Source organism: Cryptococcus neoformans, assembly GCF_000091045.1.
Source record: "Cryptococcus neoformans var. neoformans JEC21 chromosome 5 sequence".
NCBI classification, from domain to species: domain Eukaryota; kingdom Fungi; phylum Basidiomycota; class Tremellomycetes; order Tremellales; family Cryptococcaceae; genus Cryptococcus; species Cryptococcus deneoformans.
This window is the reverse complement of record NC_006687.1, coordinates 952,501-977,500: the sequence shown is the minus strand read 5'-3', so window position 1 is coordinate 977,500 and position 25,000 is coordinate 952,501. Positions and strand designations below refer to the sequence as shown.

The following is a 25,000-nucleotide window of genomic DNA, read 5'->3' as shown; positions in this document are numbered from 1 at the left end:
TCGATGGTACTGGTCATGTCAAGCTTACGGACTTTGGTCTGGCCACCGGTTCTTTGAATCCCCAGAAGATCGAGGAAATGAAGAGCAAAGTGAGGGTCTCTTGATGTTGTCGGCGCTATATCTAATAGTCTTACAGCTCGATCAAGTCAAGGATGAGAACCTTGTATTCAGGAGTACTCTCGAACGAAGGACTATTTACAGGAGTATCAGAGCGACCGAGCCACGATATGTGAGTTGTCCAAGCCTACTAAAATCCTACCATATGTTTGAGACTGACGCTTTTATCTAGGCTGATTCTGTCGTCGGCTCTCCCGACTAGTAAGACGATATAATAGCCAGCAGGGATAGCGTGACTGACGTCCTATAGCATGCCTCCCGAAGTCCTTCGAGGTAAGACTTACACCTATTCAGCTGACTACTGGTCCCTTGGGTGTATTCTTTTTGAGTTCCTCTGCGTAAGCTCTTTATCCTATCAACACACATATGCTCATTCCATTCTTAGGGTTTCCCCCCCTTCTCGGGATCAACCCCTGAGGAAACGTGGGCAAACTTGAAGAACTGGACTCGAGTCCTTCGCCGACCTGTCTATGACCGGCCCGAAGACCTCATTTTCAATCTCTCTGACGTTGCCTGGGATGCTGTTACTGCCCTTATCTCTCATCCCAAGGACCGTGTTGCTTCTCTCCAAGAGGTTCAATCCTTGCCCTTCTTTTCTTCCTTGCCATTTGCCAGCCTTCGACAACTTGAAGCTCCATTCGTCCCCGTACTTGATGGCGAGACCGATGTTGGTTATTTCGACAGCTTTTCCAGTCCCGAAGACATGGCGAAGTACGCCGAGGTGTTCAAGAAACAGAGAGATGTTGAGGCAGTAGAAGAAAGGGGTATCGGAAAGAGGAACAACTGGGTTGGCTTCACGTTTGGCAAGAACGCAAACGTAAGTCTGTCGCGCTAATGTTCTGTCCATTGCTGATGTAATTGACAGGTTACTGTACCGTACCGAGGCATCAAACCCGAAGGTGAAGCTCTCCAAACTATCTTCTAGACGTTTTTCCGTTTCTTGCTTCGCTATTTCTGTACCTTGTATATATTTTCTGTGTGTGAATTACCCGTATACCCAGCCAAGTTGCAGATGTATTTAGATTCTAAAAATTCAGCCACCTGGTGGTTTCTATGTTATAAAAAATGGCATCAATGCTATCTAAAAAGCTCTCTACAACATGAAGGACACGATACTAATTATACACCAGCCAGCGCTTTCCTCCAGCTGTCACCCTCATTCATCAAGACCCTTCCCACTTCACCAATCTCCATTCCTAAAGCAATCTTCCTCTCATCAATTCCCTTGCTGATATCTGCCGAACAAACCAGAGCGTGCGAGCTAGTTAGACTGGTCAAGACAAGGGCCAGCTCTGAATTTGACAATAAGTTGGGGGCCACCTCTCTACCGCCTTGCTCGGAAGTATCGAACGCCAAACTCCTCATCAAAGCATCATGGTCATTCCTGATATTCTTCCAAACAATCTCAGCCACCCCTTCTCTTCTTACACACCTGACGAGTGCAGCCAACATCAGCTTTTGCTGCAGTGAACAGGCTTGGATGAATTTGGTTGTTGGGGAGGAAGACATAGCTTGAAGGACGGCGGCCATTGCTTTGGCACTGACCGGTTGAGGGCCAGGTTGTGGTGGCGGGGCCGTAGGCGTAGCGGAAGGGGGCTTAGACTTGTTTTCGAGAGCGACTTCGACTGCACGTCGGCAAGCGTCCAGGACACGTCGAGCGTCACCATTCGTCCCCGCCATCTTCATAGCTGCCAGCGATATGGCATCAGGCAGCAACACTTTAGGATCTTGACTGGGCATCAAGGGATGAGGGATGAGTCGTGATTGGACGATAGATACAAGAGCCGCACGATCGTATGGCTCGAAAAGGATGGTCTGAAGGCCAAGACGAGATTTGATCTTGGCCGCGAGTTGTTGAGGCAAGTCCATACGATTGGCAACAGCAATGACGAAGAGTTGAGAGTCTCGCATAGTTGGCCAGTTGAAAAAGTTGTAGACCACGTCTTGCTTGGACGTGAGCAGCTGATCGAGCTCATCCATGAGGACAACACTGTGGATAATCAATTGCGCTTTCGCAGTTGCGAGACTGGGTGGGAGCTTACAAAGTATGACCTCTAGGACCTCTCGCTCCACCACCTTTTTTGCCGAAATGTCTCTCTAATCCCTTCAAAGCCGTCTTCGCGCCGACACCTTTTGAACTACTGATAGCCTCCCACAGAACAGTGTAAGCATGTTGAGGAGCGGGGATTTTAAGGCCATTAATTTCTACATATGAAAAGGGTGGAATTTCGCCATCTTCAGCTTTACGTTTCAGTTCTTTAACCACGGCGTGGACCGTGGCAGTTTTGCCCGTTCCGGGGACACCTGCGATATCTGTAAAGAAGAGTGAGCCGCTTGACAACCGTTGCGCAGCGTTGAGACTTACAAAGACAACCTCCACCACCACTTTCTACACCTTCTTCAACTTTACTGAGAACGTCAACGAATTCTTCTTCGCGACAGGGTAGGCTTTCGGGTGTTGCACCAACGTGAAGCATCCGTAAAGCTCTCTCGAAAGGATCCGTGGGCAGTAATTCGGGGGCAATAAAATCGGTGGGTAAAAAAGAAGTCGATGTGGCGGGGTGGGGTTTCTTCGTCGCTTTGCGAGATTTAGGAGTGGCTTTTGATCTGGGAGGGAGTTTAGATCTTGACGCTGTGACTACTTTTCTGCCTCTTTTGGCGTAGGTTTTAGCTGTCTTCGTCGGTCGTTTTCTTTTCTTCGAGATGGACTCGGCGGGATCGTCAGACTCCTCTTCACTCTCTTCATCACCATCACTTTCCTCCTCTACTCGGGCTTCGCTCCCATCGTCGCTCTCATCCGAACTTTCGAGGCCGGGTTCTTGTGGATGCTCTTCCTCTTCTTTGGAAATGGGGACGGTCCATCCTTCTCCCCTTTTCCCGACCTCTTTCCATTCTTCAATGTCGATCTTCCAACAGTTTTGACCTTTGGCGAATCTATCGAAAGCTCGTTGGCACCAATAGATACCTTCTTTGACGTATGCCCAGCCTCGGTAATGCGACTTTTCTTCTGGGTATTTCTCGCGGAATTCGGTTCGAGATAATACAGGGACTGTATCGTCGAGTAGGCTAATTGGTATAGTAGCTGTTACCCGACGAGTGGATGACGCAGTAAGTAAGACTTCATTCTGATGCCATGGTCAGTCAGAGTTTGCTACCATGAGTTTTGATGAAATCGACATACATCATCAACTTTGAAATTCCTTCTGACATCGGGTAAGTCCTGCCGTCTCAGAAGCCAGTGTACTTCTGCCATCATTAAAGGGCTTTTTTCTTCTTCTCCGTCTTCGTCTTCTTCATCCTCCTCCTCGTCATCTTCAGATCGTTCTTCTTCCCATAAATCGATCAAGACTGCCACACCATCGTTGCCACCCTCAACGCTGACCAACACTCCATCTCCTATGGCGAATTTTGTCATTTTAGGCGCAGCATTCTTCTTTCCACCTTTGGCGAAGACCTTTGAGAATGCTGTATAGTGCGTGCGGGTTTTTGATCCACCAGGAGATAGCCTTGGTGTTGATGCAGCGGACAACCAAGTATATTTTGTGTCTGGATGTGATATGCGGGGTGTTGGAAACGGTGAAGGGGTGAAGACTTGGCCTCGGGTGGACCTTCGAGGAGTAAATGGGATAGTCATGGACCGAGAAGTGATGTCGAAAAAAAGAGATGAGAAGTGGTTGTTTGCGTTTGTATAAAATAAACATTGAGCAACAGCGAACGAAGCACAACAAACATGACAAGTCGCGTCCCAAAAACGCGCATTGTTGTCTCATAATGTTTTGAGCAGCAATTGAACATCCCAGTCTACGTTTGGGCCTTTTAAACGAACTCGCATATTTCCGCCCACCTTTCCGCGACACAAATAACCGATACTTTTCCTCTTTCTGCTGAAATGGATGTTCATCAGAAGAGAAGAAATGAGACCAGATCTGTTCTTCATAAGAACTCTTTTCAATATTTAACATGCCAATGGGGAAAGCAGGAAGTGGTTCTGAGGTGATGATTCTTCTCCCAGCCAAGTACGAAGGGTAGTAGTTGAAGTGATTAGACTACTCCCCCCCCTCGTCTTTCATCATCGCCATCCAAGAGGTACCGACATCCATTCTCATCAAAAAACTATCTATAACTGCATATAGTCAATCATACGTTTGTGCATTTTAAAAATCCCATCCGATAACTATCACAATGCTCGTTATCAGGATTCAGAAAATAGTGACGCTCGTCCTTACGTCCCCCCCAACAGCAACGACCATGACGACGACAAACCACAACACCTCCCGACAGAGTTCTAGTGACCAGTGCATCCTACTTCATTGCCTCCTATTACCACTCTCTTACTTCTCCTTCAAAACTACCATGTACGGCGGTCCTTTCGAAGGGCGAGTACGTGGAAAAGCCTCTCCCGGGAAATGATAATTTTGAATGGGGTGGCGTTGGAGGATACCATGCAGTTAGCTTGTCGTTTCGTCAGTAGCCTGTGCTTCAAGAAGAGCAACTTGAGGTTCACCACTCCTTGCGGCTCCTTTTCCGTGATGTTCGCTACTCACATTGACCTGAACTGGCTGGCAAAATACCTCGATGTCAGTAGGGAAAACACGATGAAACCAACACAGGATGGATGTGTTTTGATGGTGATAAAGCGAAGCGAGTATCGGATACAGAATATAAATGTATGAAAGGTTGTCGTAGAGACAAGTCTAAAGAGAAAGATGTGGTGATGTTTAATGCATCAAGCCGATTGGACACCGGTCAGTATTTTCTCTGAGGTTCCATGTGATACTGTAAACAGTTTCATCCCGGGTATTGACATCAAAAATGGAAATAAGCTTGGCGCATGGGTAATACCTTCTCCATGTTAATCAAATCTCTTCAAGAGTTCGTAAAATAAGGAGAAGAACAAGGATGAGATGGATGAGATGGGGGGCGGTTCGTAGGCGATATTTGATTTTTTTAACGTGATAGACATCAGTATGGACATTGCAAGGGTTTAAGAAGATTCGAGCAAGGTTTGGGCGGATGAGATCTAGTAGTTGGGGGTACTCTCGCGAGAATGGGCCGCATTTTGTGCCGCTACTCCCATTAGCATTTCCGTTGAGATATGTAAGATGAAGACGTACCCAGCCTGGCTTCAAGCACTTTCAAACTGTCTTCCTTGGCCAACAATTCTTGCCTCTTCATCTGAATCTCCCTCTGCACCTTGAGCTCAATCTCACGAAGCTTTTCTTCTTCTCGACGGAGCTGTTCTTCCTTGAGTCGGACAGATTGGTTGGCCATATCCTCGGGGTGGATGGAAGAGTCGCTACAGAACATAAGCGGGAATCATGGATCATACATTTAAACTTACGGGTCGTTTCCGCCAACAGATCGTGAAAGCTTTTCTGTTCGGTAGTTTTCGTAAAGGAAGTCGTGGGTAATCTCTTTGAGATCCGTCAAGTGGGAGCTACGATCATGTCAGCTTTTGATTTTTTTTGAATCTGCAACGAAAAGTCTCACGCAAGGAGAGCACTTCTCAGGCGGGTAAAGTCAGAGTGGTCAGGGTTGTCCACTTCGACGATACCCCAAGGGTATCTCCTTCCTCGCACAGGCTCGCCGTCAATCAAAATCTCCTCCTCGGAACCGACAATCGCAAATGGAAGAAGGGCACGGAGGGCAGAATTGTCAGCAATAGTCTCCTCGTCATCTTCTTCGGCGTCGTAGGGAAAGTTGTAGACGGGAATACCATAGTACTCGATATCTTCCATTATCTGCAGAGCCATCAGCTTTGTTTATTGCGGAGATAAAACAAGACGCCTACACGCTTCTTGAAATCCCTAAGCTCTGACGGAGTAAGAGAATCGGCCTTGCCAATAACAGGAATGACATTAACTCTAGGAGACAGTCGGCGCATCAATTCAATATCCAATTCTCGGAGACTGTTGAATATCAGCTTTTGGAACACCAAATAGATATCGTTACTCACGCATGGCCCGTAGGAGGGATAAAATAGAGTAAAGCGTGAACTCGGTTGTCCTTGAAACGAGGGTTACGCTTGATCCTTGATTCCTCCGCCAGGATATCGTCATATTGACGTTCAAGATAGCTTGAAATCTCTTGGAAACTGCCCTTCCATCAGCCCCAGCCATTTTTTTGCCGTGAAATAAACGACCCACCAGTACTCATTGTCGATACCATCTCCAAAGCCAGGGGTGTCCACCACTGTCAGTGAAATCCTGACACCCTCTTCTTCGAGCTCGATATTTGTAGGCTTGATGCGTATAGGTTGCTCTACGTTGGCCTGGGCAGCTGCCTGCTTTACGAGGGAGATGTCGAGGGCGGAATGGGGGTCCTCGGGATTGGAGAGAAGGGTGGCTGTGCTGTGTTCGAGGAGGACGGACTCTACGAGGGTGTTCACAAAGGTGGTGCGACCTGTGCCGGATGCGCCTGTGTGGTGTCAGAGGGTTGTTCGGTGTGGGAAGGGGAGGCGGTGACTGACCGACTACCATGAGAGTGAGCTGTACGCCCTTCTTCGCCTGCTTTCTCGCTCTTGTGGGTCTTGAAGCCATTGCAGAGTGGGGCGGGTGTGTGAGAGAAACAGATGGAGAGCAGAAAGCTGAGCAGGAAGAAATCCGTTCCACAACGACAACGAACACCCAACAACGCACAGTTCGCGTCAAGCAGGGGCCCGTCGCGTGAATACTGGGTTACGTAAACACTTATTTCACACACCCACTTTGCCATGCCCATCACCCATTTCAACTTGTATACTGCAACATTTCATCTGCAGTCAAGCCACAGCAATGTCAGACAAGTCGCCAGAGAGGTATGTGGTGGACCAGATGCGCGAGGCTGAAACGGCTGACCCAGTCACAGACTCCAAGGAGACCCCAAGCCAAGCGCTTCACCTGTTCGCTCTCGCCCAGAGCCTGAATCTGAACAACCAGCTCCCAAGTAGGACCCTCTTTATCCACTTTTGCGTTTTTCTTTTCTTCGTACTCTTGCTGATTTAGACCACAGACGTGTTAGGTCCAATGCGGATGATAAAGGAAGAGGAAGGCGGCTGTTTGGTAACCTCTTGGGCACACTTCAAAAGTTCAAGACCGAGGACAAGTCTAGCCGTGTTACCGAAGCTGTGTGTTTTTAGGGGATTTTCCTTGTTCACTTTTGGTTCTTTATACTGACCCAGACTGTTTTATTTTAGGCAAAGCGAAGGGAAGAGTTGTCAGAGAGAATAACAAAGAAACTCCAATCTGAAACGGCGCTTAACCATGATATTCAAGAAACAGACAGAGAACTCAAGACATTGCGGATTGCGACCGACACTGCCGAAGCTTTATGGAGACAAAAGGACATTGCTGTATGTGTCCCTTTCTATCACTTCATTACTTTTCACTAAACTTGTTTTTTTTTTCCCAGCTCTCATCCCGCCACGCCTTGTTAAGACCTACCGCTCATTTCCTGCACACTTCTCTGCCCCTCCCGCATCCTCCTGCATTTGAAACTAACCTCTTGAACCCTGCTCCTATACCTATATCAACAGGTCCCACCAGGGACCCGCCGGTGAAATCTGATCTTCCCCCGTTGTATTTCGTAAGTCGTCATCTTGCCGCTTGTCACTCGTTTTTTCTTGTTGCATTTTCCCCGATGGCTGACGTAAAATGGGTGTTTTTGTGTTCCAGTTGCCAAAGATTTTGATGCCGCATCAGGACGATTTAATCAAGAGTCAAGTAGCCAACATTGAAGAGCTTATCTCTGAAGAAGTAGCTGCCCTTGCCGCTGAGCGTGAGCAAATCAGGACAACCACGAGGGAGAATAGGAAGCGGATGGAAGAGCTTTCTGCCAAGCTGTCCGAGCTTCGTAAGCAAGTGAGAACGACCAAGGATAAAGACTCGACGGGTCCCGATCACGAGAAGGGCGAGAGTCGAATGAGGACGGATGATCTTGGTCGAGCGCCGCGGGAGGAGATGATGGAGGTTGATGACAAGTCTAAAAATGAAAAGAGCAAGGATGTGAGGGATGAAAAGGAAAAAGGTGTCAAGATTGAGGGAGATGAAGGGGATATCGAGGTGGAGTACTAAGCTCTCGGTGCGTTGTCAAACGAGTTCTTTTTTTGTGAAGAGATATATAAAGTAGCATTTTATGCAGGGTATATTTTCCGCCCGTCCATTCGATCGCTTTGCCTCTAATAGATTTCATCAAACGGTCTTGTATCCGTAAAGCAGCTCTCCCACACCTCGTTCACCGCCTTTTCTGCCATCTCGGGAGAGGTGCACGCCGGGTTGGCCAATACTGATAATATCGCGCGGCGCTTCACACACGCCTGAAATGGTTGTCAGAGCAAAGCAGAGCAACCAGAGAAGAAGAGACAAACCTGATGCTGTTTGTTGAATGCGTAAAACCCTCGTTTCACTTCCCTTGTAAACCTGCAATCTCCAGATAAATTGGCCGCTCTAATCTATTTTACCACGTAAGCTCATTCCCGCCGCGCAACAAGACGCCCTGACGCACCTCACTACACGCATGATGCCTCAAATTCCCCCAATCGACTTTAAACCGACAATGATCAAACGCATGCACCAACTCGTGCGCCAGCGTATCTTCCATATGCTTCTTATTGAAGAACCTGTCTTGGCATAGTAAGATACCGTGGTCGGGTGAGAATCCGCCCGCACGGTTTTCGGGGCATGGGTGGCATTGCATGGCGGAGGAAGGGAAGGGGCAGCCGGCGAGTTTGAGGTGGTTTAGAAGAAAAGTGATCATGGGGCCTTTTGCATCGAGTCAATGGGGGCATGAAAAAGTAGAAAAATAAAAAAAGCAACTCACTATAATTCATAAGATCTCGTTTCCACCCTTCGCACTTGTCCCAGTCCTTTGCTAATTTACCTTGGGCTTTTAATCTCTCCCTCTCTGCCTTTTCGGATTCAGAAAGACCGAGGCCGGTGAATTGGGCAAGACCGGAACGCCATTTTTCAAAAGCGGCAGATTGCTCGGGGGGTTCTGTCGGGGAGGAGGATGGGTTTTCTGGCATTTGTGAAAAAAGTGGGATCGAGCAAGTGCAATGGAACATGTGCAACGAATCGTGATGGAAAGTGCTGAAAGCGAGAATGATTGAAAACATCAATTACGTAACTATTCTTACTCTCTTGAATAAATACATAGTACTGGTACATTCAGAAATCTACGTTTCTCCCTTCCACTTGTTATACGTCTCGTCATCCTTTGGCCCGATGAATCTTTTGTCGTTGTCGTTAGCGTTTTAACCCGGGGAACAAGCGGCGAGACTCTAACTCACGGCCTGACCATCTTGTTGAAGCTATTTTCATTTTCGCGTATACTTTGCGGTGACAGTTTTGACAAGTAGCCCATGGCCAAGGACTCCCACGCATGGTACCTATCCATTCCGTGTCAGTCTATGTCACGCGGCGGGGGGGGGTTTGAATACTTGCGCATACTGCCGGGACGCTCTAAAGTCGTGTTGGCTCGTCTCGTGCGTCTTTTTGATCTCGTCGCCGTGCCACATTGGCCAGAAGAATGCTCGTTCGGAAAGCACTTGGACTTCTGTGGGGTGTTCACGTGCGAGTTGCTAGAGAAACGTAGGGTGTTAGTTATTCCTTGCGGGGTTGGTTGGTTGTGTACTTGCCCATGGCTTGACGACACTGTGATGAGCCCAGATACCCCCGTCAAATGTTTCATAAGAGGCGAGCCACCGATCGATGAATGAAGAGTTGGGCTGGGATATGATGATTGCGTTCTGTTATAAACGAGTCAGAAACGTTGATAGGCAGTGACTAGGGGCTCACACAAAGACCTTCGGGATCGAGAGCCGATCGTCTAGAGTCGGGGGACGCTTCCATACCCAGTGTTGTGGGGTAGTACAACAGATCGTCAAACGGTCTAATGCTGATGATCCATCAGCCCGGTTGTTTCTTTTTCTTCGATACCGTGAAACGACATACACGTAGATATCAATATCGAGGTATATCCCGCCGGAATACTTCATTGCGAGTAATCGAAGGACGTCGGCTTTATGCGCAAAGTGCTTGAGTGGGCGTCCATAGATACTTTCCGGGACTTGGGTCTTGATTAGCGTCAGGTGCGGCCGGATGAGGTCCCACCATGGACCTGTGGGGAGATGCTCATAGTGGCTGTTTAATGTGCGGCGTAAGCAGCAGAGTCCCGGGAAGCGTGGTCTGGGCTTACAAGTAGATGGCTTTCGGTTTGAGGTTGATCAAGGCGCTGCGCATAGCTAGGTAGGCATAGTACGGTAATTCTTCACCGTGTTGTCCCTGTGGAACGGGCTTGAGGCCGTATACGTAGTGGACGGCATCGGGGACGAGCATGCCCTTCTTCTTGGGCTCAAGGGGTGCGGGCAGGTAGCTCGGACGATCTGGCGGTGGGGGGTCGATGAAGTCGCTCGGTTTGACGAGGAAGGGCGAGGAGGTGTACTTTCCTGCAGGGGTGGGCGGCGGGGGAGGGAAGAATAGGGGATGGAGGAGGAAGCCTGTGGCGAGGAGGAGGAGGAGGATGGGGAGCGCAGGGAGGGTGAAGTGACGTTTCTGGGGGAGGGGGATTACCTGGGCGGGGTGAGCTTGGGGTCAGGGAGAGTGGAGTGGAGGGCATACGATCGGTTTCCCGCCCCGAGCCCAGAGTGGAAGCATGTTGGGGGTGTGTGTAGCGGGGGACAAGCGATAGGCGACAACAAAAAGACAAGACGCGAATGTGGCGAGCGGCGTATCAACGAGACAATGTGCAGACTACAAGTATAGTGTGGAAGTATAATATAGAAGTGTGGAAGTATAGTATAGAAGTGTGGAAGTATAGTATAGACGTATAGTATAGAAGTATGTATAGAATATAGTATAGAAGCATAGAGCATGGCACGAAGATGAAGCATGGCAGACGAAGCATGGCACGAAGCATACAGTACAAGATGCATAGCTAGGCGAACAACACTCGGCTCTACGACTTTAGCCCTCTACTCTTCGCTCACCCATCTCTCAGCAATCGGGCCGATATACGGCAGCCAGTACCTCTCCAACCCTTCCTGTGCATCCCTCCAGGCCCTAAAGGCAGCGTACAGGGTGGCTCCGACAGAGGCGACGATGAAGAGGGTGCGGAGGAAGGCGGGGAGGGGGAGGAGGAGGTTGAAGAGGAGGAGGAGGACGAGGAGCGGGGTGGTGAGCAGGGCGGACTGGTAGGCTGGGGCGGGTCAGCTGGGACGGGGAGAAGCACTGGGGGAGACACTTGCCGTGGAAGCGGACATAGTCGTTGCGGGTCTCGAGGATGAGGAAGACGAGGGCTGGGGTGGGTGAGCGTGGGGGGCGTACGCGGCGGGGGATACTCACCGGTGAGGGGCCCGGCGAGGTAGGCGGCGGCGGCCATGGCATCGACCCGCCACCCGAAGCGGCTCTCCCAGGCATTCGCCCTGTCGCTGTCGGGGCCGGCGGGGTCGAAGGCGGGGGACTCGGGGTCGTTTGTGTAGGCGCGGGGGGCGGAGGGGTCGGCGAGGGTGCCGCCGGCCTGGTAGCTGGCGCTGTAGGAGGCGTCCCGGGTGAACCACGGCTTGGACCGGGGCTTGGACTTGGACACCTCGGGGGGGTCCGTGGCGGGCACGTCGGGCGGCGGCTGGTCTGTGTTTAGCGTGGGGGGGGAGGTGTTAGCGGGGCGGGGCTAGACGGGCTAGGGAGGCTAGGCTTACAGGGCGAAAAGTTCATGGGGGCGGTTGCAGACAGAGTTGCAGATGCGATTTGGCGCGGGTATTCATTTCCAGCGCGTCATCTCGCTTCCCACTCAACATCGCCATGAACGCCGCCCTCCTACAGCAGATCCAGCGCAAGTACTCTCCCCCGCACACAGCGCACCGCTCACCCAGTCGCAGAGGGCAAGGGTCTCAGGAAGGCCCACGTCAACGACAGGTCCGCCCCCCTCGTGGCTGCTGCTGGTGGTGGTGCCGCCGCCACCAGCAGTGCCAGCGCCAGCACTGCGCCCCGACCCCCCTCAGCCCCCGCCTCAGCCCCCGTGCCGGCCGGGAACGACCCCGCGTCGCAGCTCGCAGGCCTCTTTGCCGGCGGCATGCCCACTCTGCGAAAGACGGGCGACAGGCCAGGTGCGTCCCGTCGTTCTTTGCGAATCATGCTGACATGGTGTAGCTGGTACGGGTCTTGCGAAACCGCCTTCCGTCCCGTCCCCCAGAGCCCCGTCTAAGCCGTCCGCACCGCCGCCCCCAGCACCGTCTGGTCCACCCAGCCGCACTGCCCCGCCGGCCCCTCCAGCACCGCCAGCACCGCCAGCACCGCCAGCGCCCCCAGCCCCCCCGGCGCCCCCGGCACCAACTCGACACGTCCCACCGCCTGCGAGAGCGTAAGTCTTGTCCATTGATGTATAATCTTCTGACCGATGGCAGTACACCGCCTGCGCCGCCGGCACCGACGTCCTCTCGAGCGCCTCCCAGAGTGCCTCCCGCCCCGCCCGCTCCATCTCGAACAGCCCCTCCTGCGCCTGCACCGCCTGCACCACCAGCGCCTGCACCTCCTGCGCCTGCACCACCCGCCCCACCCGCGCCCCCCGCCCCTCCCGCGCCAGCCCCCCCCGCCCGAAATGCTGTCCACCGAAAAGAACCCGCACCGCCTTTGCCTGGAAGGTCGCCTGCGCCATCATTACCCAACAGACCAACAAACAGCGTCCCAGCGGTACGTCCACTTTAATTAAGAGAGACCATGGAACTAACAATCATCACAGAGAGCCGTGCCACCACCTCCGCCTAGGCCGTCCTCCATGACCGGCGGACGAGCACCTCCGCCGCCGCCGCCTCGCCCCACAGGCCCACCCACCCTTCCGTCTCGCCCTGCAAGCTCTTATGCCGCTCCTAACCGCGCACTCCCTCCAGCTATACCGTCTCGTACAGACTCGAGCAACTTGGCGCCTCCTACGCCTCCACGTCGACCATCGTCCGTATCGGCGCCGCCGGCACCTCCGCCTCCTGCACCGGCACCTCCTGCACCTGCACCTCCGGCACCTCCTGCACCCGCCGCACCTGCTCCACGAAGGATGATCCCACCGCCAGCTCGATCCATCCCTTCCCCCGCTCCCCGTGTAGTACAGCCAGAACCGGAGCCAGAGCCAGAACCAGAGTACTATGGACAAGAGGAAGAGACCGCGCCGCCGCCTTTGCCTGCTGGACGACCTGCTTCTGTGAGTACAATCGACGCGTTCAATAAAACATTCAAGCTAACGACCGAAACTAGCGACTCCCTCCCCCTCCGCCAAGCGCACCTCCTCCCCCCCCTCCCGGGCCTAGCCCTGCATCGGTAAGTAAATATTCTCTACAGCTGATATATACACATCTGAATATAAAACCGTTAGCGAGCTGCACCCCCCGCACCGGCTCGAGCACCCCCCGCACCTGCTCGAGCACCCCCCGCACCGGCTCGAGCACCACCTTCCCCTGCTCTGGAGAGGAACCGACCCCATCCGGCGGGAACGGCCTTTGCGCCTCCTCCCCCTCCGGGCATCTCACCCGCAGCAGGTACCAACCGTTCATCCCTCGCGCCTCCCATCCTCGCTTCACGCCCCCGGCCCCAAAGTCTACATGCAAGTCGGACGAATGTCGCACAGCGTTCCTCAGAGGCCGTGGACAGTGATGGCGGTGCAGACGGGGATAGCGGTGCAGAGGATCAAGTACCCGAGCCGCCTGCCGTGGTGGGAAGCTGGACGTTCCCCATGAAGGGCATGTTCCCCGCACCGAGGCCGTGGTCCGGTGGGAGAAAGACATATGTCAGTGGGAATATGCATGGCGGTGGGATTGGCTTCTAAGATGGTAATAATAGCGTAAACGGGAAAAGAGGATGCATATATGTATTGATGAATTTGTTATCTAATCTATCTATATTTTTGAGATTTGGAATTGTAATTTGATTCATCGGGAATTTAAAGATTGAGATTGCGTGACTGACGTCCCCGTTTTAAAAAAAAACCAGTTTTCTTAATTGCTCGCCGTGGGTTTCAAACTGTGTTCGATTTCTTGTCTCATCCATAAAACGTTTGAAAAATGGCCACCAACATCACCTTTCACCCCGGTAAGCAAAGAGTCCCCTCCCAGTACGCCTATTCAGGTAACAACGACCCTAACCCCGCACGTAGGAGCTGTCACCCAGGACGAGCGAGATACCCTTCTCGGCCAAAAGGGCTGCACCGTCTGGCTCACCGGTTTGAGCGCTTCCGGCAAGGCAAGTTTTGTCCCTTGTTCCCAGATTAGAGCTAACACTCGGGGAAAAAAACAGTCCACCATCGCGACTGCGCTTGAACAGCACTTGCTCCATAAAAAACTCCATGCTTACAGGTTGGACGGTGATAACATCCGATTCGGTCTCAACAAGGTATGTTGTGTCCCCTCTCCGAAAAAGATGGAATAAGAACGGATGGGGTGCTAAAAGGCACGCTCCAGGACCTCGGATTTGACCAGGCGTCGCGAGTGGAAAACATTCGACGAATCGGCGAGGTCTCCCTCCTCTTTGCCCTCTCCTCCACCATCTCCCTCACGGCCTTCATCTCCCCATACATCTCTGACCGACAGCTCGCCCGGGAGCTGCACGAAAAACACTCCCCCGCCATCCCCTTCATCGAGGTCTTCATCGACGCGCCGCTCTCCGTCGTCGAGCAGAGGGACCCCAAGGGCTTGTACAAAAAGGCGAGGGCGGGTGAGATCAAGGACTTTACAGGTATCTCTGCACCCTACGAGGCGCCCGCAAACCCCGAAATCCACATCAGGACCGATGAGGTGGACGTGACGGGTGCGGTTGAGATCATTACAAAGTACCTCGCCGACAACGGTCTTATCCCTGCTTAAAAAGGAAAAGAGAAAAAAGAAAGTAACAAGAAAACCAATGCAAATGCACATTCAATAATTCCCCAGACTACAGTTGATATAAAACTGGTATTTAATTATAAAAACTAATTCGTTCTCGTCAAGACGTGATATATTAGCTATTTCAACCAAACCTCTTTTCTCCATCACCCTTCATACCCCTCTTCTTGACCTCTCTCACCATCTCTAGCGCACCTTGCAACTCTTCCCTCAAACCATTCGCCAACGCTCCCTGTTCCGTACCCGCATTCGAATCCCCCACCTTGATAACCATCTCCAGCGCTTTTCTCAACTGTGTCAAACACGCCTCTTCCTCATTTTGCTCTTCAAGATAAATCTCTTTATCCGACTCGTCCATGTATGGCTCTTGAGCCTCGCGGTCCGCCCGTGTCTGGGCAATGGTGTGCAACACGGCATGTCCCGATTTTAAAAGTTGCGTCGTGAGCTCGGCAGGGAACGGGGCGGAAATCACATGGAGGGAATCGGTGAATGATTTATACCTGCTGTGCTGTTAGAACAAAAAAAGTGGTCTGACGGCTTGTGCGCAGGCGGGGGACGGGCGAGGGGGGGGGAATACTGACAGTAGAGCGGTATAACCGATATCGTCAGTCTTGACAATTACATTGACAAGCTGTTGAAAGACTTGGGTAAGATTGTACGGCGCGTCCGCCCACACTTTGGAGTCTTTTGCGACTTGGAGAAGTCCCGGTACCAAGCTAAAGTCTTGGTTAGCACGATGATCAAAGATTGATTATTATTTTTTCTCGCTCCTGCTCACAATGCAGCGGCTTCTCTCACGTCCTCGGAGAATGAACAGCTCAGCTCGTTCAAGCTCAGCTGCATGCACGGTGCCAACCAAGGTGCAAATTTCCCCCGCATCTGGAAAGCATACGTCGTCAAGCTCTCAAATGCCATGATCTTCTGATCAATTTCATATGTGTGCGCACCGCCGGTATCATCTTCCCCCGTCTCGTTTGAAGCTGGTACCGATGCGTCAACAGACCATCTACGCGATTCCATGTTTACTTACAGTCAGAAGGCTTATAAGACGCCGTCTTGAGCAGGTTCGGCACCACGTATTGCAGAAAAGGTTCGAACGCTGCACCCAGTGATTGGCAGACATTTGACCATGCTAAAAATAACCAAGGTCTCAGAAAGAAGGGAAAATAAAAAGGCCATAAAATAAGCATGTCCTTACCATCCATTAGGTAGCCTGAGCGAGGATCATCTGCGTCGACTATTTGATTTTGAATGGTGATCATCAACTGTGACAGTTTGACGGCGTCGGTGCCAAATGTCTGAAGGGTTTAAGAGTCAACGCTGGATACCATATCAGGTCATGCACTGGACTCACATTCTTGCCCACCGCCATACCTGCACCATTCGCATCAGCCGAAAATACATGTGACAAAGGGAATAACACCTACCAAGCAAGGTACCGCACTCCATAGCTCTTCCTTGAAGCTTGCGTTGCGCTACATCGGTAATTACAGGATTTGAAAGTATCATGAAACAGAGGTCCATGATATTACCTATCAGAGTATTATCAATCAACACAGACATCTCAATGTAGACATCAATGGATTTTTGAGTCATGTCACGCACGGTAGAAGGGCGTAAACATCTTTTCGGCCGCAGCAGCCACCGTAGCTACGCATTATCATCAGTTTATCGTCCGCATTATGAGCAGACGTGGTTATTCACCCAAAGTAGCAAGGGCCTGATCTTGCGCGTACAAGACTTGACTTTGATAGAGATTCAAGAGTCCACAAACGACGGGCTCGAGGTATTTTTCAAAATGACGAGGACTTGCTTCTTGAAAAAAGTTTGTAAGTGATGCCGCTGAATGCGAACGGACTCTCATAACAGGGTCGTCAAGTAAGGCCAAAGAGATTTGCAGGACATCATCGGCGAAATTCTCTTGCAGAGCTCCCTTTGGAAGAACGGTGTGAGTCGTCGGAATCGTAAATGAAACTACATCGCAGGCTCACCTCAAGATCGGCAGACAGTTGGCCAAGACATTGCAGGAATTCGTATCGCACCCGTGGATGAGGATCTTTTGCTGCTGAAGAAAGCATACTGCAAAAATGTCAGCAGTAATACAGTCACAATGATCAACGGCACTCACGCAAGAACTTCACGCAAACCAGCTTGCAGCTCATCGAGACAGCCTTCGGCTATGCTAGAGATACCAGAGATGGCAGCAAATCGACAACGCCAGTCTTCTTGTTGGAGAAGCGCCTGGACTTGTTGTGATAGTGTGGGCAAGACGAGTTCACCCCCTATTTGGAAATTAAGGTTGTACCCCAACGTGGAAAAGGGAAGAATGAACTAACCAAGAGCCATTGATAAACGACTAAGACTCTCTTCTGCAAGTACAGGATACTCGTCTGCCTCCGCATCCAGCTACTTTTCGTTAGCAAAAGTCAGTCGCACAGGTCGTCAAACCCACATCTTTGGTCTCTAACCATTCTTGGGAATCGTTTCCGAATGTCACCACCTGCCTTGCCAGCAATAAACCAATCATCTCCTTTACTGCTCTCCCATTTTCCCATTCAGATATATGTGACGGTCGCAATTCCGTCAACGATAAGATGATTTCTGTAGCAGGATTGGAAATATCTTCCCACTCATCAAAAGTCATGTTGTGTGGAGGATATGGAGAAAATTGGAAAGGTGGTAAATTAGTTTCTTGCGCAGGAGGAGCAAGGAGTGGCAGGAGGGATGATAAAATGGGATTGAGAGATGTCATGAATAGACTGGGGTGGGCGGATGCAAGGTCGACCAGTGGAATCAACGCATGAGATACCAGTGCGGGTGGTAGATTACGGAGAGTCTAGTGTTCTCGATCAGAAAGATTGAGGAACTTTTTAGGCTGAGCACTCACTTCGAAAGAATGGAGAACCAGGTTCGCCCCAATCTCGCTCCTCTCCGAGCCCGTCACACCCTCCATCAGGACACTCCTGACAGCTTTCATGGCTTCAACTCTCACATCTACGCTAGGGTCGTTCAGCCCGGCCTGTAACATCTGCGCTAATTGCTCAGCAGGGATAGGGTCCCTGACAGAGTCAACTAGTAGTGTGGGCGTCAGGTCTAGAAGCTGGAATGGAGTGAAGCGGTGAAAGGGGTGAGGAGATGCTGTAAGTTCAAGGAGGACCGGTGGAAGAGGTAACAATGGGCCTTTGAATCACAGATTAGAGGAACATACACTCTGCTGTGCTCGGAACATACGGTGTCTGATTGCGCATTCATGCGCCCAGTTGGCAGCACATGCTCCTAGGCCTTTTCTCATTCTGACGTCCATTTCATCTTTGATGCCAGCACATATGACGGTCTCTATCCGCCCACGAATGGTTTCACGGACTACATCAAATGGAGCTGCTGGTTTCTGACTTTGAGGATTGAGAAAAAGTCCTTCCAATGGTTTGAATGCCATACGCTTGAGAAGAATTAGGGCGAGAAGACGGTGCTACATGTAAAGTGAGAGTCAACAACAGTACGGTAATACTATAGCCGGTTTTTGACAAGACTTACATCGAGCTGAAAACCTCCTACACCCTGTGCCCCCACCTGAGCGAGTACGAGAAGGACTTCAGCGGGCTGCTCGACTGCCAGCCTTTGGAGGTGCGCCTCAGCCCTAGTAAAGGTCAACGGTGAGCGAGTGGCCAGTGATCGTTATGCTGATAGACTTGAACATACTCTCGTCTTGGGTGGTCCTCGGAGGCGATAAACGCTGTGAGGACCGCGCCTATGTCTCCTAGGAGGTGCTCTGTGGACATGGGGATGAGGTATGGGAAGGAGTTGAGTGTGAGAGAAGAGTGGCCATTCAAAACACACCCATTTCCACGAGATAGCCGAGCTCAGGCGGATCTCAGGTGCACCGTTACACTCTTTTTTCTAATTACACATTCCAAACCTCCACCTTCATTACAAAATATTTTCTAATCGGACGCTCCTAACCAAACAGAAAAAGTTGGCCAGATGCATTCTCTCTTGATCAGACGGAGCTAGACTTGACTTGTCCAGTCACTCTCCACTCCCAAAATGCCCACCCTCGGCCCTTCCCTGCTCTTCGTCGCAGGTCTCACACTCGGTGTCGGTGCAGGCACTCTCCTCCCAAGGAAAACCTCACAGCCCAACGTTCCTCTCCCTCCGCCTCCTCCTGAAGGTGGCCGACCCGACTTCAAGGAGAGCAAGGCTTTAGTTCCAACAGCCACTGGCATTGTTGGACCTCTTCAGGGTGGCTTTCCTGGTATGTGACTTCGTCACGTTTTCGGGAGAAATTGGATATAGCAACTTACCAGCAGTATAGGCCCTACACCTGACATCATCAAGCGTGTTGCATACACGGCCGCATACGACCGTAGACTCCGACACCCCGCATGGACTGCCGAGCATATCACTGCCACTTCTCTTGCAAAGATTTCTCCTCCTCAAATTAAGGGTACCCCTGTTCCTCTTGAAGCTGCCCGTGCCGCGGACACTTCGTCTCAGCCGGAGGTTATCAAGGTCGACAGATCAAAGAGTGTCTTCAAGGAGGATGACGGTATTCCCGAGATGTTCAGAGCAAAGCTTTCCGATTGTATGTCTGATAGTCTATCTGCGTAAATGCAAAATCAAGCTAAATAGAACGTTAGACTTCCGAAGCGGTTATGATCGAGGGCATATGTAGGCTTTGCTTCCTTATCTTCTGTCAACAAAACTAACATCAGGACCGCAGGGTACCCGCCGCTGACGCTAAGATTTCTCAACAAGCAATGGATGAGACATTCTACCTTTCCAACATCGCCCCCCAAGTCGGTGACGGTTTCAACAGGCACTGTCCGTTCTTGTCTTTGTTGATCGAGCTAGGCTAACTCTATTGTAGACTGGGCCTATGTTGAGGACTTTTGCCGGAGGTTGACTACCAATTTTGAGGATGTCTACGTGTTCACGTAGGTATTAATATTGTATATAATGGTTCGCTGAAAGGCTAATCTGATTTTCCTAGCGTCCCCCTCTACCTTCCTGAGAAGCACGCCGATGGTAAATGGCGAGTGGTAAGTGTTATAAGATTAAATGCGGAAAAGGTCATTAACATCATCTGCAGTCTTACGAAGTGATTGGCAACCCTCCTTCCGTTTCTGTTCCTACCCACTTTGCCAAGGTCATCCTTGCCTCACGCCCCGACTTCTCCTACCCCCAGAAACCTTCTTCGGCCTCCACTGCCGTGTCTTCTCCCCAGACAGTAAAGGAGCTCGCTCTCGGCGCTTTCGTCCTTCCCAACAAGGAGATACCTGACCAGGCAGACTTGAGGAGCTTTATTGTCCCTGTAGAACATGTGGAGAAGGCTGCTGGCTTGAAGTTGTTCAACGAAGAGGTCAAGACCAAGAGCAGGCAGCTTTGTGCTGTGACTCAATGTCAGGTCATTGTGAGGAGGTTTGACGATGCTAGAAAGCAGTTGGGTGGGAAGAAATAGATATACATGATACCTATGGACTCTGGATTATACTCATGTCGTTTCTGTCGCCGTTATGCGATTACATTTTGATGCTGCTTTAATTAATCTGGTTTCCGGTGGCCATGTGCGGAACCAAATTGTGTACGAGACCTCCACCCTCCACCTGAGTGTTCTTGGCGGTGATAATCGATACACATTCAACGAAGGGCCCGGCATCTTTCCACTTTTCTCTTTCCACATTGCATCTGCTTCCCCTCCACATCTCAAGATGCCCCCCTATCTGTACCGTCTCCCAACCACATCCCTCATCACATTCTCTGCCATCCTTAACGATCCCTCTTCCTCCTACACGACGATCCTTTCAGACGCAACCGCATCAAGGACAAAGCTGCACTTGGCATTGAAGGGCATTGCTGATAATGAGCCTGGAGCGAGCGCCCTTGCAGTACTAGATGTGCGTGTGCCGCGGCTCAGAAATGTATATAGGGCTAACTTTAACGTATAGGCCGTGCAGATATACCTGCCTTACTTGAAAGGTATCATTGCCTGTCTCGATGCCGATGAATTGCTCTTCAAAGGCGAACCGAGTAAGTTCAACCAGATATTTGCACACTATGGAATACAAAATAACATCCGTAGCTTTCCAATGGAGGGCTCCTCTTACCCACTTCAGCTTCTCGTCCCCCTTGCTACCCCTTGCCTCGATCCATAGCGAACATCTCATGGTTGTCCTTACATACGCTCTAGCCCTATCCAACTATGCCCATTCCATCCTTGCCTCCTTACCTGCTTTTGAGATCCCAGCTGGACCAAAGGCGATGCCTCATATGTCTTCAGAAGATGAGAAGCGCACTACAGCCGGCTTAGCAAGGGCAGTAGACCTGCTTTGCCAAGCGAGTGGTGTTGCAGAGTGGGCGGCGGAGAATGTCTGTCTGCAGGTGGAGCCCCTGAAGGGGGTAAGCAGCGGACGACTTGGAAAAGGCAAATGGCCTGCCGAAAGTAGTAGAGAGACGTTCAAAGCCTTATCTATGTGAGTTCATGTCATGGCGGGTCTTTACCGGCAGACTGATTGAAAGGGCCCCTTTAGGATTTTGCTCGCGGATGCCCACCTTACAGCAATCCGCAAACTTCTTTTCCCTGTACTCACTTATACTCTATTTGCCCCTCCAGGCCCACCATTACCACCCAATCATCCTTCTGCTCCGTTACAAGCCAAACTTTATCTTTACGTACATCAGCTGTACTCGTCCGCTCGTGCCCTGCTTTCGGTCCACCACCAACCAACAAGCAGTGCGCCTAGCAATTCTTCGAGAAAGTTATTCAGATCAAACACGGACAAGGATGTCATTGAACCTGAAGCTGTAGAAGGAGAGATCATACCAGAGCTGAAAAGGTACCTCGCCAAGGAAGCACAGTTGGCTTTAGCCCTGGCCCACAAGTGGTTAGGCATCGACGCAGGTGAGAACGGAAAGGGCGCAAAAGTCGGGGAAGCCCTTGCTTGGGTTAAAGATGCCCAGGGTAGGTTGGAAGACCTGGAAGATAGTAAGATGAGGGCAAAATTGAAAGGCTTGTCCATTGGGAAATCCAGGGAACGGAAAAAGGAGGAGAGGAGGGCAAGGATGGGAAGGGTGGAAAGAGAATTAGAAGTTGTCAAGGCGTGGGTGAAGGCTTATCAAAAGATGAACGACACTGTAGGTGTTTCGGATGCTAATACAACGCGCAATAACTTATCATTTTTCAGGTTGCTTTCCAACCAGTACCGCCCGTATCATCGTTGGTTACCCCATCAGGCAGACCAATTTTTGGCCCCAAAGCGTTCATCCCCCCTCCAAGCAAATTCTCACCCAGTCGTATTGGTCATCTGAATGAAGAGCAAGGCAACGACTCGCCCGAACTTGGTGAAACAGAAGACACAAGCTATGCCGGCAAGGGCAACTACTTCTGATTGATACATTCTTTTCATTTTGCTTTTACGTCACCTACTCTACCAAAATGCGACCTCTGACCCTCGCCTCCTCAATTCTCGTCCCAAAACACTGACCATCCTCCGCGCCTCATCTACTGCCTGTTCAATTGGTGCAACATTCTCTGCATCACCCGCCATACCACCGCCAAAATCCATATCAAAAGACATTTCTCTCGCAGATGAAAGCTCGGAAAGGCGGGAGCAGAGAATAGAGAGCCATTGGGTATGGGCTAAGGTGAGGTCAGGAGGCGACAGAGCTGCAGCAGGTTCAAGGTGTTTAGTTGAAGGTAACGGCGACGATGGTGTTACACCGGACAACGTACAGTCAAGTGCCTGCTTTTCGTTGTGCACCAATATAGAGGGAGACATGTTGTCAATGGAGATGAATAGAGCTTGGAAATCCAAATGCAGTTTGAAAAGCGCCTCTCACAGAGAACTTATTTTACAAACTTGAAAGACTGATGATTCGATTATCATCCTCACTTGGGCCTCATCACTATTTATAGTTTGGCAATTGCATCGACGACAGACATCGGCCTGAGAAGGATTTAGAGTAAAAAAAAATGACTACTTTGAAGGAGGTATACTGAAAGGTCGTGTCAAAGGATGTTCAGGCGGGGTATTATGGAGCAACAGACCTGCAAAGGGACAAGCGCCTTGACACGCAAATGATCGCGGTGAGTTGAGGATGGGAGGATTTCGGATATTGGACGATGTATGGCCTCGACTTTGAGTTGGTAATATCCGCTATTATTCGTCGTCCTCCTTTCTCATCAGGGGCTGGCTATTACTTGATGGAGAAAGAAGAGTGGGGACGACGGAGCCTCCTGCAGTGAGAATGAACGGATATATATCATTCAATCACCATCGACTGTACGACCATGAAGAAGTGCGGATAATATCGGCGGGGGTCAATACCTGCTTTCATTCATAGTACGTACGATAGCGGGGAGGTCGAGAAAGAATATAAATGCCGCTATTATGTAGGAAGAAAAATAAAACATGCATGCGCCGCCCGGCGGGCCGCGACACTTTTTCTGCCCGCATCATAGCTCAAATATACACGATGATGACACAAATAATATATCCCGTCATAGACGTCCGCATTCGATTCTCGCTACTACCATCCCATATCTGTGTGGAGAAGCAATTGCAATTCTCCCCTCTTGAAGAGTGGATGAAAGGATTAGGTTACTGCTGTAGTAAACGACGAACGAAGGGTTTCACTGCAAAGCTCGCAACGGACAAAAAGTGGAGGCTGAGCCGAGTGGAGGCCGACCAGCAACAATGAAACCACGCACATCAAACGGGGCACTTTTTTGTTCTCTGTTCTCATGCTTTTGAAGCTCAACAAGCATTTATATGTCTCTCTGTCAACAGCGACAATGGTCCCACTGATACTCTTACTAACTGTCAGGGCAGTGGTAGGAGTCGATATCATCAACTACGACAGCGGCGGCCCGGGGCTCGCCTGGGCAAACAATCTTTGGTAGGTCCCGTCCGGTCTACTCCGAGATAAGGGAGTGAAGATTTCAGGCGGTACCATCACTAAGTGATGAATCGTAGGGTTCCTATGGCAGGGTTTACTGGGGATGGCACCCTCATATCTTCCTACTACAACTGGTCTCCTTATCCCGTCATTCCAACTTCGAGACATTCTTCACTCTATGACGTTCCCTTCACTTTTGTACCCATGCTGTGGGGTTGCAATTCCACTTACTTTGAGCCTTTTCTCGAGCAAGTAGCCAGTAACTTTTCCGACGTCATTCTCACTCCCCAAAGGGCTATCCTAGGCTTCAATGAGCCCGATCAAGCCGGGCAGGCGGAGTGCTCGCCCGAAGAGGCAGCGCAAACGTGGATAGAGGTGATAGAGCCCCTGAAATCACAGGGATATCGGCTAGGGAGTCCTGCGGTTACAAGTGGATATTCGGGTAGAGAATGGATGGCCCAGTGGTATGAAGCATGTAATGGTAGCTGTAATCCAGACTTTACGGCCGTCCATTGGGTGAGTTGACTGGCAATTTAGGACAAAAGCAGTGGCGAGGCTTATCCCTTGTATAGTATGATTTAGTGGCCCAAAACTTCATCGAGCATATTCAGTACTACCATTCTACTTATGGCAAGAACATCTGGGTGACTGGTGGGTCTTTAGTCCTTTCCCAACAGTCTGTCAGGCTTCAGGCTGACCGCCTTTCACAGAATTTGCACCTCAAAACTTCTCAGTTTATAACACGACTACTGGCACATATGATGGACAAGCCATCTACACCGAGATCCAACGATTCATGGACGTGGCCACCGCTTATATGAAGAGTGTGAGCTGGGTTGAACGATGGTTTTGGTTCGGAGCAATGTACGATATGGTAAGCTGGGGACTCCTCCTTCCCAGTCATCGCAATCGTCTAGGGCTGAAACAATCCGCTAGCAAGGGGTTAACGCTTTAGATACGTTGTTCGCCGAGAGCGGCAAGCAAGAACGCACAGGAGCATTAAATGAATTAGGGGTGCAGTATGCTGGATCAAATGGAAGCGTGCTTTTTTCGGATCACATTTCATGGGCTTCTTCAAAAATGAGCGAGAGGAGTTATGGCATACAAGAGCTATTCATCGTCGGGCTGATAGTAATGGTCAGCGTCAGAGTT

At 50.7% G+C, this 25,000-nt stretch overlaps 13 protein-coding genes across 13 annotated transcripts in view; 7 read left to right on the top strand and 6 right to left on the bottom strand.

Moving 5' to 3' along the window:
• Positions 1–1,141, top strand: part of CNE03450 (Ser/Thr protein kinase, putative) — a 2,754-nt gene extending 1,613 nt beyond the window's left edge. The window contains exons 6-11 of the mRNA XM_024657250.1: positions 1–89; positions 137–229; positions 290–318; positions 368–455; positions 503–934; positions 983–1,141. The exon at positions 1–89 is cut by the window's left edge and continues 10 nt beyond it. Of these exons, the coding sequence (XP_024512886.1) occupies positions 1–89; positions 137–229; positions 290–318; positions 368–455; positions 503–934; positions 983–1,042 (791 nt within the window). The 3' untranslated portion in view covers positions 1,043–1,141. The remainder of the gene's footprint in view (positions 90–136; positions 230–289; positions 319–367; positions 456–502; positions 935–982) is intronic.
• A 43-nt stretch (positions 1,142–1,184) lies between these two features.
• CNE03440 (replication control protein 1, putative) lies at positions 1,185–3,816 on the bottom strand. The gene is made up of 4 exons (XM_570910.2): positions 3,299–3,816; positions 2,483–3,242; positions 2,160–2,430; positions 1,185–2,107 (listed from the first exon to the last, which is right to left on the bottom strand). Exons 1-4 carry the CDS (start codon positions 3,749–3,751, stop codon positions 1,237–1,239), a joined length of 2,355 nt encoding a protein of 784 aa, XP_570910.2. The 5' UTR covers positions 3,752–3,816; the 3' UTR covers positions 1,185–1,236.
• Positions 3,817–4,865: 1,049 nt separating this feature from the next.
• Positions 4,866–6,704, bottom strand: CNE03430 (septin, putative). The gene is made up of 8 exons (XM_570909.1): positions 6,587–6,704; positions 6,264–6,534; positions 6,074–6,211; positions 5,909–6,026; positions 5,608–5,858; positions 5,459–5,554; positions 5,232–5,413; positions 4,866–5,184 (listed from the first exon to the last, which is right to left on the bottom strand). The coding sequence occupies exons 1-8, from the start codon at positions 6,654–6,656 to the stop codon at positions 5,138–5,140; spliced, it is 1,173 nt and encodes a 390-aa protein (XP_570909.1). The 5' UTR covers positions 6,657–6,704; the 3' UTR covers positions 4,866–5,137.
• Positions 6,705–6,874: 170 nt separating this feature from the next.
• On the top strand, positions 6,875–8,210 carry CNE03420 (expressed protein). The gene is made up of 6 exons (XM_570908.2): positions 6,875–6,913; positions 6,964–7,041; positions 7,108–7,222; positions 7,292–7,447; positions 7,507–7,680; positions 7,770–8,210. The coding sequence occupies exons 1-6, from the start codon at positions 6,891–6,893 to the stop codon at positions 8,166–8,168; spliced, it is 945 nt and encodes a 314-aa protein (XP_570908.1). The 5' UTR covers positions 6,875–6,890; the 3' UTR covers positions 8,169–8,210.
• On the bottom strand, positions 7,469–9,147 carry CNE03410 (conserved hypothetical protein). The gene is made up of 4 exons (XM_570907.2): positions 8,914–9,147; positions 8,599–8,855; positions 8,462–8,545; positions 7,469–8,410 (listed from the first exon to the last, which is right to left on the bottom strand). Exons 1-4 carry the CDS (start codon positions 9,116–9,118, stop codon positions 8,273–8,275), a joined length of 684 nt encoding a protein of 227 aa, XP_570907.1. The 5' UTR covers positions 9,119–9,147; the 3' UTR covers positions 7,469–8,272.
• Positions 9,148–9,207: 60 nt separating this feature from the next.
• Positions 9,208–10,890, bottom strand: CNE03400 (hypothetical protein). The gene is made up of 8 exons (XM_024657249.1): positions 10,713–10,890; positions 10,291–10,664; positions 10,047–10,235; positions 9,891–9,990; positions 9,731–9,841; positions 9,537–9,673; positions 9,383–9,481; positions 9,208–9,323 (listed from the first exon to the last, which is right to left on the bottom strand). The coding sequence occupies exons 1-8, from the start codon at positions 10,746–10,748 to the stop codon at positions 9,269–9,271; spliced, it is 1,101 nt and encodes a 366-aa protein (XP_024512885.1). The 5' UTR covers positions 10,749–10,890; the 3' UTR covers positions 9,208–9,268.
• A 117-nt stretch (positions 10,891–11,007) lies between these two features.
• On the bottom strand, positions 11,008–12,005 carry CNE03395 (hypothetical protein). The gene is made up of 4 exons (XM_024658536.1): positions 11,789–12,005; positions 11,436–11,720; positions 11,339–11,389; positions 11,008–11,289 (listed from the first exon to the last, which is right to left on the bottom strand). The coding sequence occupies exons 1-4, from the start codon at positions 11,802–11,804 to the stop codon at positions 11,066–11,068; spliced, it is 576 nt and encodes a 191-aa protein (XP_024514384.1). The 5' UTR covers positions 11,805–12,005; the 3' UTR covers positions 11,008–11,065.
• On the top strand, positions 11,794–13,952 carry CNE03390 (hypothetical protein). Its single transcript, XM_570905.2, has 6 exons — positions 11,794–12,196; positions 12,240–12,450; positions 12,494–12,779; positions 12,829–13,281; positions 13,335–13,397; positions 13,453–13,952. Exons 1-6 carry the CDS (start codon positions 12,163–12,165, stop codon positions 13,900–13,902), a joined length of 1,497 nt encoding a protein of 498 aa, XP_570905.1. The 5' UTR covers positions 11,794–12,162; the 3' UTR covers positions 13,903–13,952.
• A 136-nt stretch (positions 13,953–14,088) lies between these two features.
• On the top strand, positions 14,089–14,997 carry CNE03380 (adenylyl-sulfate kinase, putative). The gene is made up of 4 exons (XM_570904.2): positions 14,089–14,165; positions 14,230–14,315; positions 14,370–14,465; positions 14,534–14,997. The coding sequence occupies exons 1-4, from the start codon at positions 14,138–14,140 to the stop codon at positions 14,933–14,935; spliced, it is 612 nt and encodes a 203-aa protein (XP_570904.1). The 5' UTR covers positions 14,089–14,137; the 3' UTR covers positions 14,936–14,997.
• Positions 14,992–18,745, bottom strand: CNE03370 (protein carrier, putative). The gene is made up of 17 exons (XM_570902.1): positions 18,653–18,745; positions 18,488–18,590; positions 18,185–18,422; positions 17,841–18,133; positions 17,406–17,789; positions 17,290–17,359; positions 17,082–17,235; positions 16,945–17,032; positions 16,658–16,886; positions 16,559–16,603; positions 16,381–16,485; positions 16,308–16,327; positions 16,152–16,251; positions 15,984–16,085; positions 15,732–15,933; positions 15,535–15,669; positions 14,992–15,453 (listed from the first exon to the last, which is right to left on the bottom strand). Exons 1-17 carry the CDS (start codon positions 18,730–18,732, stop codon positions 15,078–15,080), a joined length of 2,724 nt encoding a protein of 907 aa, XP_570902.1. The 5' UTR covers positions 18,733–18,745; the 3' UTR covers positions 14,992–15,077.
• A 44-nt stretch (positions 18,746–18,789) lies between these two features.
• Positions 18,790–20,489, top strand: CNE03360 (nuclease, putative). The gene is made up of 7 exons (XM_570900.2): positions 18,790–19,205; positions 19,266–19,535; positions 19,591–19,621; positions 19,674–19,774; positions 19,821–19,887; positions 19,944–19,992; positions 20,043–20,489. The coding sequence occupies exons 1-7, from the start codon at positions 18,998–19,000 to the stop codon at positions 20,409–20,411; spliced, it is 1,095 nt and encodes a 364-aa protein (XP_570900.1). The 5' UTR covers positions 18,790–18,997; the 3' UTR covers positions 20,412–20,489.
• A 144-nt stretch (positions 20,490–20,633) lies between these two features.
• Positions 20,634–22,726, top strand: CNE03350 (expressed protein). Its single transcript, XM_570898.1, has 5 exons — positions 20,634–20,847; positions 20,899–20,980; positions 21,033–21,423; positions 21,481–22,084; positions 22,135–22,726. Exons 1-5 carry the CDS (start codon positions 20,662–20,664, stop codon positions 22,336–22,338), a joined length of 1,467 nt encoding a protein of 488 aa, XP_570898.1. The 5' UTR covers positions 20,634–20,661; the 3' UTR covers positions 22,339–22,726.
• Positions 22,727–23,696: 970 nt separating this feature from the next.
• The window catches only part of CNE03340 (conserved hypothetical protein), a 1,441-nt gene continuing 137 nt past the window's right edge, over positions 23,697–25,000 (top strand). The window contains exons 1-5 of the mRNA XM_024657248.1: positions 23,697–23,848; positions 23,926–24,364; positions 24,421–24,499; positions 24,559–24,722; positions 24,785–25,000. The exon at positions 24,785–25,000 is cut by the window's right edge and continues 137 nt beyond it. Coding sequence (XP_024512965.1) covers positions 23,745–23,848; positions 23,926–24,364; positions 24,421–24,499; positions 24,559–24,722; positions 24,785–25,000 — 1,002 coding nt within the window. The 5' untranslated portion in view covers positions 23,697–23,744. The remainder of the gene's footprint in view (positions 23,849–23,925; positions 24,365–24,420; positions 24,500–24,558; positions 24,723–24,784) is intronic.

Coding starts and splice junctions, on each gene's coding strand:
- CNE03410 (XM_570907.2), bottom strand. CDS start 9,118: ATGCCAGAAAACCCATCCTCCTCCCCGACAGAACCCCCCGAGCAATCT. Junction 8,856..8,913: donor ACGAGATCTTATGAATTATA/GTGAGTTGCTTT, acceptor TCGATGCAAAAG/GCCCCATGATCACTTTTCTT. Junction 8,411..8,461: donor CATTCAACAAACAGCATCAG/GTTTGTCTCTTC, acceptor CAACCATTTCAG/GCGTGTGTGAAGCGCCGCGC.
- CNE03390 (XM_570905.2), top strand. CDS start 12,163: ATGCCCACTCTGCGAAAGACGGGCGACAGGCCAG. Junction 12,780..12,828: donor CAACAAACAGCGTCCCAGCG/GTACGTCCACTT, acceptor CAATCATCACAG/AGAGCCGTGCCACCACCTCC. Junction 13,282..13,334: donor CTGCTGGACGACCTGCTTCT/GTGAGTACAATC, acceptor GACCGAAACTAG/CGACTCCCTCCCCCTCCGCC.
- CNE03440 (XM_570910.2), bottom strand. CDS start 3,751: ATGACTATCCCATTTACTCCTCGAAGGTCCACCCGAGGCCAAGTCTTC. Junction 2,431..2,482: donor TGGTGGTGGAGGTTGTCTTT/GTAAGTCTCAAC, acceptor TCTTCTTTACAG/ATATCGCAGGTGTCCCCGGA. Junction 2,108..2,159: donor GGTCCTAGAGGTCATACTTT/GTAAGCTCCCAC, acceptor GATTATCCACAG/TGTTGTCCTCATGGATGAGC.
- CNE03380 (XM_570904.2), top strand. CDS start 14,138: ATGGCCACCAACATCACCTTTCACCCCG. Junction 14,316..14,369: donor GTTTGAGCGCTTCCGGCAAG/GCAAGTTTTGTC, acceptor GGAAAAAAACAG/TCCACCATCGCGACTGCGCT. Junction 14,466..14,533: donor TCCGATTCGGTCTCAACAAG/GTATGTTGTGTC, acceptor GGCACGCTCCAG/GACCTCGGATTTGACCAGGC.
- CNE03420 (XM_570908.2), top strand. CDS start 6,891: ATGTCAGACAAGTCGCCAGAGAG. Junction 6,914..6,963: donor TCAGACAAGTCGCCAGAGAG/GTATGTGGTGGA, acceptor ACCCAGTCACAG/ACTCCAAGGAGACCCCAAGC. Junction 7,042..7,107: donor TCTGAACAACCAGCTCCCAA/GTAGGACCCTCT, acceptor TTTAGACCACAG/ACGTGTTAGGTCCAATGCGG.
- CNE03360 (XM_570900.2), top strand. CDS start 18,998: ATGCCCACCCTCGGCCCTTCCCTGCTCTTCGTCGCAGGTCTCACACTC. Junction 19,622..19,673: donor GGTTATGATCGAGGGCATAT/GTAGGCTTTGCT, acceptor TCAGGACCGCAG/GGTACCCGCCGCTGACGCTA. Junction 19,775..19,820: donor TGACGGTTTCAACAGGCACT/GTCCGTTCTTGT, acceptor ACTCTATTGTAG/ACTGGGCCTATGTTGAGGAC.
- CNE03370 (XM_570902.1), bottom strand. CDS start 18,732: ATGTCCACAGAGCACCTCCTAGGAGACATAGGCGCGGTCCTCACAGCG. Junction 16,604..16,657: donor TCAGGCCCTTGCTACTTTGG/GTGAATAACCAC, acceptor GATAATGCGTAG/CTACGGTGGCTGCTGCGGCC. Junction 15,454..15,534: donor ATCGGTTATACCGCTCTACT/GTCAGTATTCCC, acceptor ACAGCACAGCAG/GTATAAATCATTCACCGATT.
- CNE03430 (XM_570909.1), bottom strand. CDS start 6,656: ATGGCTTCAAGACCCACAAGAGCGAGAAAGCAGGCGAAGAAGGGCGTA. Junction 5,859..5,908: donor TTAGGGATTTCAAGAAGCGT/GTAGGCGTCTTG, acceptor ATGGCTCTGCAG/ATAATGGAAGATATCGAGTA. Junction 5,555..5,607: donor CTGAGAAGTGCTCTCCTTGC/GTGAGACTTTTC, acceptor ACATGATCGTAG/CTCCCACTTGACGGATCTCA.
- CNE03395 (XM_024658536.1), bottom strand. Junction 11,390..11,435: donor CCTCGCCGGGCCCCTCACCG/GTGAGTATCCCC, acceptor CACCCACCCCAG/CCCTCGTCTTCCTCATCCTC. Junction 11,290..11,338: donor CGACTATGTCCGCTTCCACG/GCAAGTGTCTCC, acceptor GACCCGCCCCAG/CCTACCAGTCCGCCCTGCTC.
- CNE03400 (XM_024657249.1), bottom strand. CDS start 10,748: ATGCTTCCACTCTGGGCTCGGGGCGGGAAACCGATC. Junction 10,665..10,712: donor CTCGGGGCGGGAAACCGATC/GTATGCCCTCCA, acceptor CACCCCGCCCAG/GTAATCCCCCTCCCCCAGAA. Junction 9,991..10,046: donor CTCGATATTGATATCTACGT/GTATGTCGTTTC, acceptor ATGGATCATCAG/CATTAGACCGTTTGACGATC.
- CNE03350 (XM_570898.1), top strand. CDS start 20,662: ATGCCCCCCTATCTGTACCGTCTCCCAACCACATCCCTCATCACATTC. Junction 20,848..20,898: donor GCGCCCTTGCAGTACTAGAT/GTGCGTGTGCCG, acceptor TTTAACGTATAG/GCCGTGCAGATATACCTGCC. Junction 20,981..21,032: donor GCTCTTCAAAGGCGAACCGA/GTAAGTTCAACC, acceptor TAACATCCGTAG/CTTTCCAATGGAGGGCTCCT.